Below are 18034 nucleotides of genomic sequence, written 5' to 3' on the forward strand. Positions count from 1 at the left end.
GTTGTACAACTATACCTTCTTTTCCTTTAAGTCAATATTTCGTTTGACATTTATTTCACTCGGCTCCCCTTGATGCAATTCTGTGATTGGTAGATTCTGACTCAAAAGGTAATTTTTCATGTGTATTTCTTCCATGCCGATGCCATTTGCACAACTTCTAAAAGTTATGGTTGACATTTCCTCAAGGTTAGTTATTTTATTAGGATAAAACAAATTTCAAGATGGTCTTATGAACTTTGCATGGTTGTTTTACGGTGCACCACGGTACACACGTCTTCCCTGGTGCCAAAACGAGAGCAGGCAAAAAACTTGGGATGTAGAGGAAACAATTTACTTTAGATTTTATTCATAGACTAAAGTGGGAAATCAGAAGTACTCTAAATAAAAAATACTGTACTTAATAGTAACTATGTATTAAAATTTATATGACGGTAAAATACATATGGATAACGCATTTATGTTGGAAACACATTGCTTGATACGAGCTACTTTCACCTTGTATAAATCTTTTTAATTTAAATTACTTGTGAAATCAGGTACTTTATGATTTTGAATAGGGAATAAGAATAGGGAATAAGATAATTTTTAAATTCGTTACTTACGAGGACTGGGCACTCTTACTTGCATGGCGTTTGCAGATTTAGACTTGAGGGATAACAAATTTTAAACCCCCATAAATATTACAGAAAACTAAATTCTACTAAAATTGTCCAACCTTTTGCTATTTCACTTAAACAATTTTCATTATTTCCTTTCAATACACACCTTTCCAATATCATTAAATTTTACCGGCCATGTAAGTTTGTAACTCATGACCGCCATGAGTTACAACTATATATTATGTTTTTCTATATTTACAACTATATACATGTATCACTCTTTTTCAAACAGCCCCGCACAAAATGTTATAATAATGGTTCATAAAGTGTACAAAACCTCAGAATATAGCACATGAAACCATTCCGAGAGAACCTATATTAAACTGCACAAGTTCCCATGCATAATTTTATCAATGTACCTTTTATTACAAAGCACCTCCCAGCAGCATCAGAACATTTAATTCGGCACATTTTGCATTAATAATAATCTGCAAATTCTCAACTTATGTAGAACCCTAGTCAATCATCCACCATTCCTCTTAATTCAATGCTAACGTAAATTTCAATGCTCGTATGTCCTATCATGCAATCGTGACAATTGACAAAATAATCTGGCATAAAACCTAAACAAAGGTACCCAATAAATCATACAAAAATTGGACAAGAAGAGGAAATTTTACACCGATCTTTTATTTACGGGAAAACTTTAATACAGTTTTGTTTCCTGGCGCTGTTCAGAGCTTATCTTGTGATATTTTGCCAGGTAATCGGTGAATTCTTGGTAAGGAGATTTTGTAAATACAGTCTCCTTCCACAAATCTGGAGTGAGGTATGCGTAGGTCTTGGCAATAGCAGCATACGTGGCCTTGGCAAAGTTACCCAAGGTAGCAGTTTGTCCTCGGGCACTGGTATAGCAATCTTCAATACCAGCCATCTGCAGAAGCTTCTTGGGAACAGAGGCTGCAACAATGCTAGTACCACGTGGAGCAGGGATGAGTCTCACCAAAACTGAACCACATTTGCCAGTCACCTGAAAAATAAATTGTTAAAAGTTGGAAAAGCATACATTGGGAAAACTTATTACAAAAATACTTTACTGTAAAATATATGCATTTTGATTATAGTAAATTCAATAAAACGTATCTCCAGGCTGGCACATTTCAGGATGAGAACCTGTAATGAATACAAGGGAGGTGACAGAGGGAAGGGTGGTTGAGAGAGTGGGGAAGCACATGCAGTGATGGCGGCAATTGTTGGAGGTATTGGAAGTTATTTTAATTAATTAATGACAAAATTTAGTAACGTCAGATGGGGTCATAGGTTGACAAGGATGGTAGTGTACAAAAAAAAAAAAAAAAAAAAAAAAAAAAAAAAAAAAAAAGTTTAATAATGGTCTTGGTAGTATTCCAAGGCCAATAAGGAAGGCTTAGTAATTAATGTTACTTAAAATTTGTCACTATGGGCGAGTTTGAATTTTGAAGCAACTATTGCCTTTATCACCAGACGATATTACTGTGTCAAATTTCCTTATGCAGTCAATGCTATTCTGTTCATGCGAGCTTCCAGTACCTGGATAATGTTTTGGAAGTTGAACTTCCCAAGCCTGGCCTGGGGCCAGGCCCAACTTGTCAAGAGTTTGGTCCAACAGGATGTTTGGGGGAGCCAGCAGATCCACATATCCACTACAGCCAAGTCAGTTCGGCTCTTGTTTAGGGAAGATACTGAACAACCTCTGATGTTCATAGTGTTCTCTGATTGTGCCTATGGCACCTCTACTCTTCACTGGCGCCATTCTACATTTCCTATCCCATTGTTCACTAGTGTTGTGCCACGGTAACATCCACTCTCAGGTTCTTTACTACTATTCCTGTAATTAACATCCCCATTAGGGCTTATTCCTTCTGGTCTTATCCCATTACCCTGCACTTGTTGGAGTCTGTGTATGCCCAATACTATTTGTTTTCTTTTTACTTTCCTTACTAAATAAGCATCATCTATAATGAGGACGTGTACAAATGCTCTCACTCAGGTAGGTTATTAATCCTCAACTTACTGCTTGATGGGTCCAGAGATGTTCTACTACCCGGCCCAAAGCCAGGGTACTGGTCATTAATTTGTTCAGTAATTTGTACCACATTAAGTGGTACAATCGTTATAGGGGAAAAATAGGAGAAGTGGATATAACAGTATCGTTGGATGCAATGACAAGGAAAAATCTTACAGCATTTTTTTGAAAGTCCTGGTGGTATCCTCTGGAATTGGGGTACTTTAAGTAAGTTCTATGAACTACCACTACCTCTCTTCCACACCTTCACTTTTTTTTTTGTTAATTGACAATTCTAGGGCACTTGGCTCTGTTCAACTTTTCAAGCATGCACACCAGCTTTCAGATTTCACTTTTAATGAACAAAATGCCCAATTGCAGTCACAAAATATTTAGGACTATGCACTACTGGATCATGATATACTCTTACCCTTACTGGAGAGGGGGGGGGGGGGGGGAGAGAAGAGAAGGAAAAAAAAAAGGGGGGGGGGGGGGGGGAAGGTTGGCAAAGCAAAAACATTAAATCAAGAAAACCAGACAGTGCTTACCTTACAAGGTACAGTGTGGGGCTTGCCGATCTTGTTACCCCAGTAACCTCGCCTAACAGGGACAATAGATAGCTTTGCCAAGATAATGGCACCACGAATAGCAGTGGCAACTTCCTTGCTACATTTCACACCAAGACCAATATGTCCGTCGAAGTCTCCAATGGCAACAAATGCCTGAAATTCAATACAATTTTAGGATACATGTAAAAAATGTTTTTAAATTATTAAAAGGAGGGATCAAGTACATGGTTAATACATTGATTAGATAACTTGTGGTTTGCAGGAAAAAGCTAAGATTCAAACTTTTCTACTTGCCTTTACTTATTTATCGTTTTGGGGCGAGGTAGCGTACGTACACTACATATGTGGAGGGAGAATATGCATGCATGTATACAGGAGGGAAGAGGATAGGGGGAAACATGCACACGCACACTGTCTAGTATATAAAAAACAAGAAGGGCTATTACCCATTTTTTCCAACCTCAAAATTTTTTTATTACAATAAAATCCTATTTCTTTAGCCATATTTTATAGCTTTACTTTACCAATATCAGGCAGCTAGTCAGTTTTTTCTTAAATTTCAAAAAAGTTACCAATGACCGTACAAAAAAAAAGAGCTATTAATTATTAAAAGATGAAGTGACAACTAGCATTTGGTTTTGTTTTCTTCTCTCCCAACCACTTGGGTCTGGATGGGACCAGACAGACTGACACATTTCATGCAGGTCAGCATTCAATCCCAGTGTCCCAAGTGGTTGGGCAACACTCCCTTCCCCCGTCCTATCGTAAATCCTCACCCCCCCACCTTATACTTTCCAAGTGCTATACAGTCGTAATGGCTTAGTGCTTTCTCCCGATTACTTTCATTGTTTTATGGTATGAAAAACAAGTCAAAGGAAAATATATACAAATAGTTATATAAATAAAAGATAGTTTAGGATTTATTAAGCATTTTTCATGGGGAAATTCTTATCTCTAATAAAATTTCATAGCTTTAACTCGGCAATCTGTTACCTCTTATCACTTTTTTTTTAAATTTTCACAATACAGAATACTGACAGGCTTTACTTTTGCTGGAGAAAACATTAAACTCAAAATTCAACAAAATAAATTAAAACTATGTACAGAAATAGAATTCCCAATCAAGTTTACAAAGACACCAAACAATTATCAATAATATTTAGTTCACCAACGCATCCAAAATATCAGTACAGTATCGCCATATAAAAAAACCTATTCTGATAAATTTCATCATCATCACCAGTGTTCTCTGACGAGACATTCACTAGGACTGGATGGTAGATTAATTTAAAGTGATTCCTTAGCACCTTCATGACCCTGAAGAGATACTAAAGTTTGAAAATTGTCACACAGACGTATCTTAATTTAGGGTGCAGCATAACAAGATACAGTAGTGGGTAATGAATGCTTACCTTGAAGCGAGTACGCTGTCCAGCACGTGTTTGTTTCTGGACAGGCATGATCTTTAGTACCTCATCCTTCAACTTAGGTCCAAGGAAAAAGTCAATGATCTCAAACTCCTGCAATAAAAAGAACACGTTCAATATATTTTTCAAGGAATATCACTGCAATTACAGTTTTGATTGAGGACAATCAAGAAAAGTACTAATGTACCAAACCTGTCACACCTCAAGACAATATAAAAAATGCAAGGCAGCAGGAAGAAATATATACAGGTATACTGTCCTAGCTCTTTCTTCCTCACATCTTAGCTTTTTTTGTACCTAGAAAAGGAAGTTTTTACTTGCTATTAGCTTCTTAACCCTTTCGCGTTCCGCGGCTGCCACCCCTCATTTTTCTCCCGATTCTGAGCGAGTGAGTATGGCTTGCGTTATGTATTAAAATATTTGTAAAAAATTCAATAAATTCAATCTGATCAACTTCTGGGTGGTTTCAAAATGAGCACCTTTAAATTGCACACAGTTCGATAACAAAATGAAAGACAACATGAAAATTGATGTCAGAACACACTGAAGATATTAATAATTTTGTGGTGACGAGCGTAGTGTCCAAAAGTTAAAATATGTGTTAAAATTCCATTTATTGTTCTATTATTATGGGACTAGTTTTAAAATACGCGCCTTTATTTTGTGAACAATTTGATACCAAAATGAAACATTTAACACATTCAGTTTGATAACAAATTTTCGAGTATATACATTGGCAGGTGTGTCGATAGGTGCTCATTCATGGGTAACTTGGCTGAATTTAGACTTTGCTGTGGGGAGTCACGCCAGGCTTTTAGACCTTATATGCATATACCCCTATAGAGAATTCTATTGTGAACACACTGATACCAAAACGAAAGATGTAGCACAAGAAATAAGATGAGAAAACTAAAACGAGTACACACATTTTACCGATTTTGCGCGCTCACGGGTAACTTTGCCGAATTTAAACTTTGCTGAGGGGAGTCACGGTGAGCTTTTGGACCTTATATGCACATACCCCTATAGCGAATTCTATTGCAAACACAACGATACCAAAATGAGCAACGTAGCACGAGAATTAAGGCGAGAAAACTAAAACAAGTACACACTTTTTGGTGTTGCCGCGCACTCTCCCGAAATGTCGGGACCATGACATCACAGTCATGCGGCGCACCCACCTGGAGTGCGATAGTGTTAACACTTTCACTGCCCCAGCGAGTCGACTGCCATGCACCTCAAGATAGGCCGAGCAGTGCGCGCTAACTCGCCACCATCCACAAATGTTTATACCCTTTAGTTTTCTGACCTCAATTTTCGTGCTACGTTGTTCAATTTGGTATGAAATTGTTCACAATAGACTGCTCTAAAGGAATATGTACATATAAGAACACACAAGTCTCACTTTCCTATACTTTAGACCCACCGCACACTGCAAGGTAGGCCCAGAACTCGCCACCACTCCAACATTTATTCTCTTTTTAAGCTTTCTCATTTCAATTTTTCTTGCTAAGTTATTCAATTTGGTATCAAATTGTTGACAATAGAATGCTGTAAAGGGATATGTTCATACAAGAACACACAGGTCTCACTTTTCTATACTTTTGAAGAAAACCCAATAACTCTTCCCCTCATACACATTTCTTTCAGTGCTTGCACCATGGATTGGCTCTGTTCTTTATCAGTATCCGTCTGGAAGTCAATTTGCAGTGTTTATAAAGCCAGTAACAACAAATACCCAAGATAAAATAACCAGAAAGGGAAACTTTTTGACTCAATGGGAGGACGCTGCTGTCACAAGCAAGGTCACGAAAACTGAGCATCCAGCATGGGTGGGCGCCCACATGGCAGTCAGGATGTCACGTGGGGTATACAGAGAATGGGCAGAGGTTGGGACGCATTTTAAAACAAGTGCCATAGTATTCAGACAAATTAATTTCTACAAATTTTTAGAAATCATTGACCCCGTTTGCATCGGCCATACTCCGTATTTTGGATTTATGCCGCATTTTGTGGCATCAGGCAGCAAGTGTTAAGCTATGAATTGAGGTAGCACCTACTACTAATTTCTAAGCATGCCACTAGTAGAGTTCTCACTTCATTTAAGTATTTTGTACTCTTGTCTTGTTCATTTGTATTCTCAACTTCCACCTGCAGTTTTTTGTCCTATTTTCCTTATACAGTACTGTAATTTGAAAAAGCTGGTTAAGAGCAAATTAAGTGTTTATTTGGTTTTAAAACAAAGTTGAAAATAAACACATTTTTATAATAAAAAGCATCAATGCTAAAATGGAGCATGGACGTAATCACTGACCCAATGATTCAGTGTATAGTACATGTTCTCTAAATTCCCTCTAAATATTTCCAGTTTTGAAAGACAAAGCAAGTATCAAGCAGTACCAAAGGCAGGAAAGCACGCTTTTCATAATCCACCTTGTCATTTCCCTGGCTGATGTTATGCTCGGTGAACATTAGGTCGACAAACTATTCGCAGATCTTTTACATAGGTTTCGTTGAAGGAAAGCTACAATAGGCTAATTCTGTATTTTTGTCTTGACCATGCTCTTATGGAGTCACTTTAATATAATCACTCATGTCCTTCGGGTTATCCTATCTTCCACAGTACAAACAAATCTTTTTCGCTAACTTACTGCAGGGAACTTCATTAAAAGCTTCTTTTACTCTAGCCCTCATAAGCACCTAGACAACTTTATAGCAACGTTGCCAAACAGATCTTATCCTTTCCAGATTATCAGGCACCAAATGCTTACTGATAATTTTCTACAGTAATGTACAGTATTTTATTTGCATGTATATTAGCAATAGCAATCTAGTTAAAGCTTCCTGCCTATCCCAATTATTTTAAGGTCTGTTCACTAGTGTGAACAGACATTTGAATTTTGAAATTTTGAATAGAATTTGACTACCCACATTTCCAAATGAACATAACACTTTTGATGATCCTACTTGCCCGACTAGAAAGTACCCAACATTTTTTTTTTTTTAACAACCATGAGATCTGGTCTGGTCTGGAGGGAGCCGGCAGCTGAGCGGACAGAACACTTGACGCGTGATCCTGTGGTCCCGGGTTTGATCCCGGGTGCCGGCAAGAAACAATGGGCAGTTTCTTCCACCCAGATGCCCCTGTTACCTAGCAGTAAATAGGTACTGTACCTGGGAGTTAGTCAGCTGTCACAGGCTGCTTCCTGAGGGTGGAGGCCTGATCGAGGACCGGGTCGCGGGGACACTAAAGCCCCGAAATCATCTCAAGATGTCCTATGGTCCCTCTACCCTTGTTCATTACTTCTCGTTCCATTAAAAGGTAGTTACTACTTCCTCAACTACTGCTATGTTACCCAGTATTTATTGTCAGGAGATACTCCACTATCTGCACTCATTTTATTTTGAAGAATTCCTAAAATCTCTAGTTGCAGGCAGCAACATGGTTACCTTTGTACAATACAATATATTAAAGTTTACACTACATAATTTAGACATGTTTGACCTCTGCATAGCCAAATAATACCAGTGTCACTACAAATCTACATAAAAAAAAAGAACTGGCACCTGCCAACAATGGTTATTACAGAAAGCATATGTACTGTATATGTATGCTTTGAAAATGAAGTAAAAGTTCTGAATACTACAATTATGTTTCAGGTTCATTACTAACCTTGTTCCTTGTAAATTATTTTCAACCATTGGCTAATTAAAAGAAATGGAAAGCACTTAAAGCTATTGAATTGCATAAACAAATTTGTACGAGGGTAACGGGGCAAATGTACAAGACCAGTACACCAGCACGAAGCCCACCCTTACTCTCCCTGCTTGCATCATAGAACTGTCCCATTGGTCGAGACAGCACTAAAGTGTCACAGGTTATAACAGCTACAACTAAGGTAAATCAATCAATAACAGTATTGAAATACTATTGATTGTTGATATCCAATGAACATGGATCTTATTTACAGTGGAAACCTTTCATTGCATCTCTACTTTTGTTGGACTGGGCTTCACTGAAAAGTATGCGTTTCTTACCTTGATGGGAAGGGAGAAAAGATAAATCTCCTCCAAACTTCTAATCTTTGCATCCTTTACTAATCTTCCAAGCTTGGTAATGGGCACCCATTCTTTCTCATTCTCCTTGCCACGTCCACGGCCACGTCCGCGACCACGGCCACGACCACGCCCTCGTCCACGGGTGCCAAAGCCACCTCTGAAGCCTCCACGGCCAGATCCGGAGTCTGCCATTCTATAAAAATATAAAAAGCAAAATATGTCACTACCTGAATGATTACAGAATATTGCACTGTAATGAGATGAAGTGGAGATAATAACAATGATGGCAGTAAGAGCAATTCTAGTAATAAGTGTTGGTAGAATTAGTGCTACAATTTCTACCAACACCTAATATTTCAATTTCAAATTATGGCATAAAATACAATACATATGTACGAGGGTAACGGGGCAAATGTACAAGACCAGTACACCAGCACGAAGCCCACCCTTTCTCTCCCTGCTTGCATCATAGAACTGTCCCATTGGTCGAGACAGCACTAAAGTGTCACAGGTTATAAAACTACAACTAAGACATATAGCATTAAACAGTAAAACATTAAATTATGAGGTTGTTACACCTATATTTCCAATATAACTATTTTCATTTTTTCACAGAAAAAGTGTTCCAATGAAGTTATACAACCAACCAGCCATATTATAAATGCCAATTCTATTTTATTTCATGCATAAAGAATTTATTCTAATAATTAGGTAGTCAATTGTTCCTACCAGTGCAATTTTTGTTTTTACTTTCAATGAAAAAAAATAATTTCTACATCAATTTGTTTTTATTGTTTATTATTACAAGTTTTAAACAAAAACCAAGGCCCTTTACACATTTTATCATCAATCATTATCATCAATCATTATAACACTTAAGTGATAACCAGCCTGCATATGTCAACTTTTATTGTAACCAAATTGATGTAAGCATAGGACCCAAATTCACATACTGAAGGAAAGAAAAACAAATTGCACCCCCTCCCACACTGTAGATCAAAATAGGTTAGAAATACATTTATCATGACACCATTGCAACTGAATAAAAAAATCTACTAGTATGTATTTGTGAATTTTATGTAAAGATTTACACTACGTCTTTCGCACTTTCCTGTGTGCTTTGTCAAGGTCTCGAGTGAATAGTTAGGACAAGATTTGCATCTCAACGACTAATGCATTAGCCATTGGGACAAAAATCTCGTCCTAACCACATACAGCACTCAGACGACAAAGCACACAGGAATGTGACTAAATCTTTGCTTTAAAATAAAATTCAAATACAGTACACAAGTATGGATTTTATTCTAATGTTACAATGTCTGTGAGAAGATGATTACCATTACAATTGTTATCATGATTAATAATAAAAAGTATAAGCTTTTTTTTAACACATTTACAGTACTGTACTGGATATATTTTAAAAGGGAAGAATTATTCAGGAAAAAGCACCAAGCCATTATTATTATATAGGATTTGGAAGAGATCAGGATAAAGATTTGGAATGGGACATGGAAAAGCAATGGTACCCAACCACTTTGAAGGTCAAGGATTGAACCCCGACCTGCATGAACTTAAGTCACTCTACTGTCGAGCACAAGTGGTTGGACAAAAGACAAGTCAAAACTGGGAAATGGATCGTACTTTATGACAGGACCGATTTATTTTGTATTTGTTTTATTACAGTTGTTAACTACTTTAAAATTAAAAGATTTCTAATTACAATATGAAGTGCACTTTCTTTACAAATTTTAATACAAACTTGAAATACCAGTTAAAAATTGCTGACTAGTTATATTTATAGTGTCTCAATTTTAAAACATTTTATAACAAAAAAATAAATTATGATTATACCGCTGTAGAGATCATGTTTAAAATTATCTGCCTGGAACATTACTTACATTATGGGACTGCTATTTTACAAAAATTAAACCCAATCTATAACTGAAATGTTTAATCCATAAAACGAAACATTCATAGCAACGAAAACAAAGGTACCACCTTTACACCTGGGACTATTAAATGTTAAAATTACAACACTGTATCTATGCTTCTAATTATAAAATAAGAGATCCTAGCCCAAGACAGCAGAGACGGTAATCCTAAAGCCAAATAATTTAGTAATCCCAATTTTGATAATTCATTTTCACCCTGCAGAGTATAGAAAAAAAGCAATATAAAATCAGCCTAACAGAGCATTGAAAGATCTTGTACCGTCCCTCCAAATCAAATGAAAATGGTCCAAGACACTTTAAAGACAGTAAGTCAGAGGAACCCAAAAAATTAGCTACAAAACATAGGGGGGAAAATCAGATTCTCTCAAGATGCAAGGAAAAAGGTCAAACATTTTTTTTAAACGAAACTAACTTGCTATGTAGGGGGAAGGGAACTATCAGGGGGAAAATGCCAACCCATTACAACTATATAGCACTTGGAAGGGGTTAGGATAAGGATCTGGGATGGGATGGAGGAAAGGAATGGTGCCCAACCACTTTGGAAGGTCAGGAATTGAACACCAACCTGCATGAAGCGAGACCGTCCTCCTACCGTCCAGCCCAAGTAGTTGGACGGCAGAGGTAATAAAAATATTTGTTATGCTATGTAGCGTAATAAAAGATTTATTCATTGATTTATACCAAGGGTTACCCAACATTGGAGGTACCTGGTGCTGGTGTCCAGAGCCCTTGTGGGGCTATTCAAACGGCAACATATCGTACGTGATTCAACTAAAAAAATTTTTTAGTCTCGCATTCTGAATACTGGCAACATCAGGTCACGACAATATGTGCAGAACACACGTATATAGCCTACTAAATTTTCCCAAGATGCATACCATTTGTTTCCATCAAGGTAAATATTTCAATTTTAAGCATCCGGATATTAGCAACTTTCTCTTGGTCTATGTTTGATGTACTGTTGGTGAGCTCTAACAAACCTCATTACACAAGATATACAGCATACTGTATATCGTTGGATTAGGCCGTTATCTTAGGTCTGGTAGGTTTTAAAATTTAACGAAATCTTGGGTACGACGTGACAATTAACATACTTGAACCATACCGTATCTTCAAATAGGAAATCTGAAGGCCATTCCAACTTCAGCCTGCCCTTAATAACCTAATAAGATTTTACCATTGAAAGCAATTTAAAGCCAGAACAAATAAATGTTTGAGGTTTAGTTAGTGTCCAGCAGTTATAGGAGGCAAAAATTATCTGGTTCCTACGTCATTGAAACTTTATACACGCCTATTAAGATGCTAATTATATAAAAATACATATAAATACAGGGACCAAGGAGCCAAAGCTCGACCCCAGTCAGCACAACTAGGCGAGTACAGTAGTGTGTGCAGCGTGTGACGCCACTGACGTCATCACCTCTGCTCGGCTACCTTGGTGGTACCTTCATACTACTTTCACTATTATAAATGAACATTTCGTTCTTCATTGTTATATAGTTATGCCAGAACACAATACCTATATAGAACACAGCCCTAATTATACCTATACACTAGAACACTTCGACATATTACGTACGCTATGTTTTACTGTTTATACCAAACAATCACCTAGTATGTGGCACAACAAAGGGCGCAGTGCACAATTAAGGCCTAAACTACTGCAGGGATTCATTAAATGACCAAGTATTAGTGTATAAATTATAGATAAACTGTGAACAGAGGAAAGTGTACCACAGCGAAGCCCAGCACCCAGAACCGCATGGTAAACACATCACAATTTTATGTATTATCGGCCGCAAGGAGACAAATTATGCTTTAGTAACACATTAAAATCTTTCTCAAGCTGTTTGGTAGAATAACCAACCACATTTCAAACATCTTACATGGCCGATAACACCCGATGAAAGAAGATACAATATTTCACTACTTACGTAGAGGACTTGTCACGAATGAAAGAATGTCCGAGAGCGGACCCTGAATTCACCTACCATGTTTACCAGTAAAATCTTTTAAAAAGTTATACTTTCAAGAACATTAAAGGTTTTGTTGTGTTAAATACAAAAAAATAATTTTGTAGATTTAAGCAATTATTTTAAAATTATATATTTTTGTTATGGTAGATGCTGTTGTGAACAATGTTAACATTACTGGAACACGTCTGCAGCTTGAGACAGAAAACGAGAAATGTATGAGGATAGACTTTATTATTACAAACTCAAACACCCGAATTTACCTGAGGGCCACTATCACTCTAGTGGCCACGATGAGGACAGGAAGCCGGCGGCTTCTCAACGGTCCCCACATTTGTCCTGATGATTTTTTCAGGCTGGATTTTTATAGTTCAGCAGAATTTTGGTATTTATGGCTTTTTCTGTAATTTGCGAACTGCAGTACAAAAATTAAGCAAACCAAATCCTAAAAGTCAAACGAAATATTGACTTCAAAGAACAGAAAGTATAGTTGTACAGCTGTATAAATCTGGCGTACCTCGTCTTGGCTTATTGTATCCAAGCATGGTCGAGACCTCATCATCAGAAAGACTCATCTTCTTAGGAGAAAGTTAACGCCGGGCGACTAAAATAATTTATGAACTAAGTCGATCATACTAGGAACGACTGAAGGCCACAGGTCTAACGACACTACAAACCGGACATGACAGAGCTGATCTGCTATCGCGGCCCCCTACATCATCAACAACAACAGGGCTAATCTCATTGAAACTTTAACAAAAAATGAACAGTATTTGGAAGATATTGCTTGATCCAGACAACTTCAAAGGGTGAGATGTAACACAAACAAGAAGCAACGGTTTCAAGTTCAACAAGCCACAGTGCAGGACTGAAAACAGGAACTGCTTTCACACCCATAGAGTTATAAATTATAAAATCTATTATAAACCCATGGAACCGCCTACCCGTCAAATCCGTAAATGCCAAAACGCTGCTGGATTTCAAAATCTAGCTGGACAAAATCACCAGGACAAATGTGGGGATCTTTGAAAAGCAGTCGACTCCTGTCCTCGTCGAGGCCACTAGAGAGATAGTGGCACTCAGGTAAATTGTGGTAAATATGTTGTTGCTGCGCTGCATTTGTTGTGATTGTGGTGGTGATGTTTTTCTGTTTTGCTCTTGTTGTTGTTGTAGTGTTGTAAGTGTTATTCCTGTTGTTGCTGTGTTGCTCTGGTAGTTGTTACTGTGTTACTCTTGTTGTTGTCGTGGTAGTGTTGTTAATGTGTTGCTCTTGTTGTTGTGATGGTGTTGTTGTTGCTGTGTTCCTCATGTTGTTAGAATTTATAATAAACTGTGTCGGGGGACAGCAAGCCAGAGTGTATTCATACACGTTTGGCTTTTATCGAGTTCAGGTTTGTTATTGTCCATAGTGACTTACAGTTTTGTTAATGTCCATAGTGACTTACAGTTTTGTTAATGTCCATAGTGACTTACAGTTTTGTTAATGTCCATAGTGACTTACAGTTTTGTTATTGTCCATAGTGACTTACAGTTTTGTTAATGTACATAATGACTTACAGTTTTGTTAATGTACATAATGACTTACAGTTTTGTTAATGTACATAATGACTTACAGTTTTGTTAATGTACATAATGACTTACAGTTTTGTTAATGTCCATAGTGACTTACAGTTTTGTTAATGTACATAATGACTTACAGTTTTGTTAATGTACATAATGACTTACAGTTTTGTTAATGTACATAATGACTTACAGTTTTGTTAATGTACATAATGACTTACAGTTTTGTTAATGTACATAATGACTTACAGTTTTGTCAATGGCCAGACTGACTTAAAGTTGTTGATGTTCAAAGAGGGTCTGAAGTGCCTCTAGATGTGGTTTAGGGCACAGGTGTTAATTTAAGTATTTGTAACCTGTAAATCTTGTAAATAGTAATTCTTATTTTTGTATATAATGACTTTTGCCCCTGTTATGTAAGAAAGTAAACAGATAGTGATGTTTACTTACCGTTGTCCCTTACCCTAGACAAACTAAATGAGGCAAAGTGCAGTTTATTACTGTAACTAAGTAAGAGAGGAAGTCAAGATCGATGAACCTTACTTGTGTCGCAAGAAGTTCGTTCTTGAGCTTTAATAAATTTGTTGTTAAATGCGTTATAATTTTTAATGTACATTTAGTGTCATGTCATGTCATGTAGATTAATTTTTAATTTAGTATCATGCCACTCACCGCTGGCCTCACGTCACGTTCAAAAGACTACTCACCTATCATGTTCAGGAACATCCACTCTACCTTCCTCAAGAAACTCATAAATCCCTCATAATTTCACACACACAGAGATCACAATAACGTGATGCATCAAATGAACAAATCCTCGTCACGGCCCTTGTGGATTTGTTCCCTCATAATTTCCTGTACATAAATCTAGTACCCTGTTGTTGGTGCATGTGTTTCTCTCTGAAAACATTGTCTTTCAAAGCCTTCTTACCCCTATTGCCCTCGTCAACCACTCACGACTGACACCAACCTTGACATAATTCTACATACGATCACCAGGACATCTGGTGATAAATCTATACTCCCTTGAGCGCAGGCGGGAGAGATACATAATAATTTACATGTGGAAAATAGTAGAGGGGCTGGTCCCAAACCTGCACACAGAAATAACATCACATGAGACCAGAAGACATGGCAGGATGTGCAGAATACCCCAGTTGAAAAGCAGAGGTGCAACAGGTACTCTGAGAGAGAACTCTATCAACATCAGAGGCCCGAGACTGTTCAACACGCTTCCACTACACATAAGGCGCATAACTGGCAAACCCCTCACAGTGTTCAAGAGAGAACTGGATAAGCACCTCCAAAGGATACCTGATCAACCAGGCTGTGACTCATACGTCAGGCTGCGAGCAGCCGCGTCCAACAGTCTGGTTGATCAGTCCGGCAACCAGGAGGCCTGGTCGACGACCGGGCCGCGGGGACACTAAGCCCCGGAAGCACCTCAAGGTAACCTCAAGATAAGGTAACGATAGGCACCCCCCCCCCTTCCCTTTTCCATAATCATATCTAGTATTAACTTGAACCTATTTTTAAGTTCTTGGAGCCGGTCGGCCGAGCGGACAGCACGCTGGACTTGTGATCCTGTGGTCCTGGGTTCGATCCCAGGCGCCGGCGAGAAACAATGGGCAGAGTTTCTTTCACCCTATGCCCCTGTTACCTAGCAGTAAAATAGGTACCTGGGTGTTAGTCAGCTGTCACGGGCTGCTTCCTGGGGGTGGAGGCCTGGTCGAGGACTGGGCCGCGTGGACACTAAAGCCCCGAAATCATCTCAAGATAACCTCAAGATAACCTCCTCTCTTTGACTGCTGCCGAAATCGTTCCATCTAACCGAGAGGTAACAAAAAGGTTGGGTCCAATTTCTGGGCCAAATTGTACCCATCTTGTTCATTGTATTACCTATACCAGTGCAAGAAAACATATTCACATCCAATTACGTGGATCTCTTGAACACAAAATCCTGCCTCCATATCTTATTTGAGAATCTCCAACACCCAAGATTTTCTTGTGTTCCTTATTGAGATGCCTCGTCGCCCTACTTGCTGGATCCCTGCTTAAACTCTACTTCTGAAGCACAGGAACAGGGTTTCGCTCAAGTTCTCTTCTTTGCTCTCGCTCAAGTTCTCCTCTGGGCTCTCGCTCAAGTTCTCCTCTGGGCTCTCGCTCAAGTTCTCCTCTGGGCTCTCGCTCAAGTTCTCCTCTGGGCTCTCGCTCAAGTTCTCCCCGGGTTCCTGTGTAAGTTTTCCTGTACAACGGAGAAATGGTTCGTCTTCTCAATCACTGCCTTCTTCGAGGGAGTCTTAAGGACTCGTGAGGGTACTTCTCCGTTAGTAAGACAGGAAGGGGGGGGGGGTTCTTTGGGACTCGGGAGTGTACTTCACAACTAAGCCAGGGGTCTTAGGGCTTGTGAGAAGCCAGACAGATTACCTTACAATGAAGCCACGCATGAAGTCAGAATCCGGATATGGGATCAGATTTCCACAGTTGGATCTAAGTCTATCGAGTGTCCATGTAATCTGTTCTCAGGTGCGGATTAAATGTTTCTGGTGTTCCATTGTGCACAGACGAAGGCAGCTTATATTATTTCACAAATAAATTAAATCATATATATATATTTATATATTTATATATAGTTAGGCTGCAAATCCTACAAACAATTTGTATTGCACTCTAGCTTAGATTAACAATATCACACAACACCCGCAACACATACACGCACATAAAAAATACACACACACACACACACACACACACACACACACACACACACACACACACACACACACACACACACACACACACACACACACACACACACACACACACACACACACACAGAACCAGGAACGAGTACGTCAGGGTGAGAAGAGAAGCAGAGAAAAATTTTGAAAATGATATAGCAAACAAAGCCAAGACCGAACCAAAGCTACTCCACAGTCACATCAGAAGGAAAACAACAGTGAAAGAACAGGTATTGAAACTTAGAACAGGCGAGGACAGGTATACAGAGAATGACAGAGAGGTGTGTGAGGAACTCAACAAGAGGTTCCAGGAGGTCTTCACAATAGAACAGGGTGAGGTCACTGTGCTAGGAGAAAGGGAGGTAAACCAGGCGGCCTTGGAGGAGTTCGAAATTACGAGAGAGGAGGTCAAGAGACACCTGCTGGATCTGGATGTTAGAAAGGCGGTTGGTCCAGATGGGATCTCACCATGGGTACTGAAAGAGTGTGCAGAGGCACTTTGCTTGCCACTCTCCATAGTGTATAGTAAATCACTAGAGACGGGAGACCTACCAGAAATATGGAAGACGGCGAATGTGGTCCCAATATACAAAAAGGGCGACAGACAAGAGGCACTGAACTACAGGCCAGTGTCCTTGACTTGTATACCATGCAAGGTGATGGAGAAGATCGTGAGAAAAAACCTGGTAACACATCTGGAGAGAAGGGACTTCGTGACAAATCGCCAACATGGATTCAGGGAGGGTAAATCTTGCTTACGGGCTTGATAGAATTCTACGATCAGGTGACACAGATTAAGCAAGAAAGAGAGGGCTGGGCGGACTGCATTTTCTTGGATTGTCGGAAAGCCTTTGACACAGTACCGCATAAGAGGCTGGTACATAAGCTGGAGAGACAGGCAGGTGTAGCTGGTAAGGTGCTCCAGTGGATAAGGGAGTATCTAAGCAATAGGAAGCAGAGAGTTACGGTGAGGGGTGAGACCTCCGATTGGCGTGAAGTCACCAGTGGAGTCCCACAGGGCTCTGTACTCGGTCCTATCTTGTTTCTGATATATGTAAATGATCTCCCGGAGGGTATCGATTCATTTCTCTCAATGTTTGCGGACGATGC

General features: G+C 38.9%; 1 protein-coding gene across 1 annotated transcript; it reads right to left on the minus strand.

The window, feature by feature from the left end:
• Positions 1–1273: 1273 nt before the first annotated feature.
• On the minus strand, positions 1274–12648 carry RpS2 (ribosomal protein S2). The gene is made up of 5 exons (XM_045737822.2): positions 12585–12648; positions 8678–8891; positions 4625–4732; positions 3192–3365; positions 1274–1629 (listed from the first exon to the last, which is right to left on the minus strand). Exons 2-5 carry the CDS (start codon positions 8888–8890, stop codon positions 1306–1308), a joined length of 819 nt encoding a protein of 272 aa, XP_045593778.1. The 5' UTR covers position 8891; positions 12585–12648; the 3' UTR covers positions 1274–1305.
• Positions 12649–18034: the final 5386 nt, after the last annotated feature.

This window comes from Procambarus clarkii, chromosome 20 (assembly GCF_040958095.1).
Source record: "Procambarus clarkii isolate CNS0578487 chromosome 20, FALCON_Pclarkii_2.0, whole genome shotgun sequence".
NCBI lineage: Eukaryota > Metazoa > Arthropoda > Malacostraca > Decapoda > Cambaridae > Procambarus > Procambarus clarkii.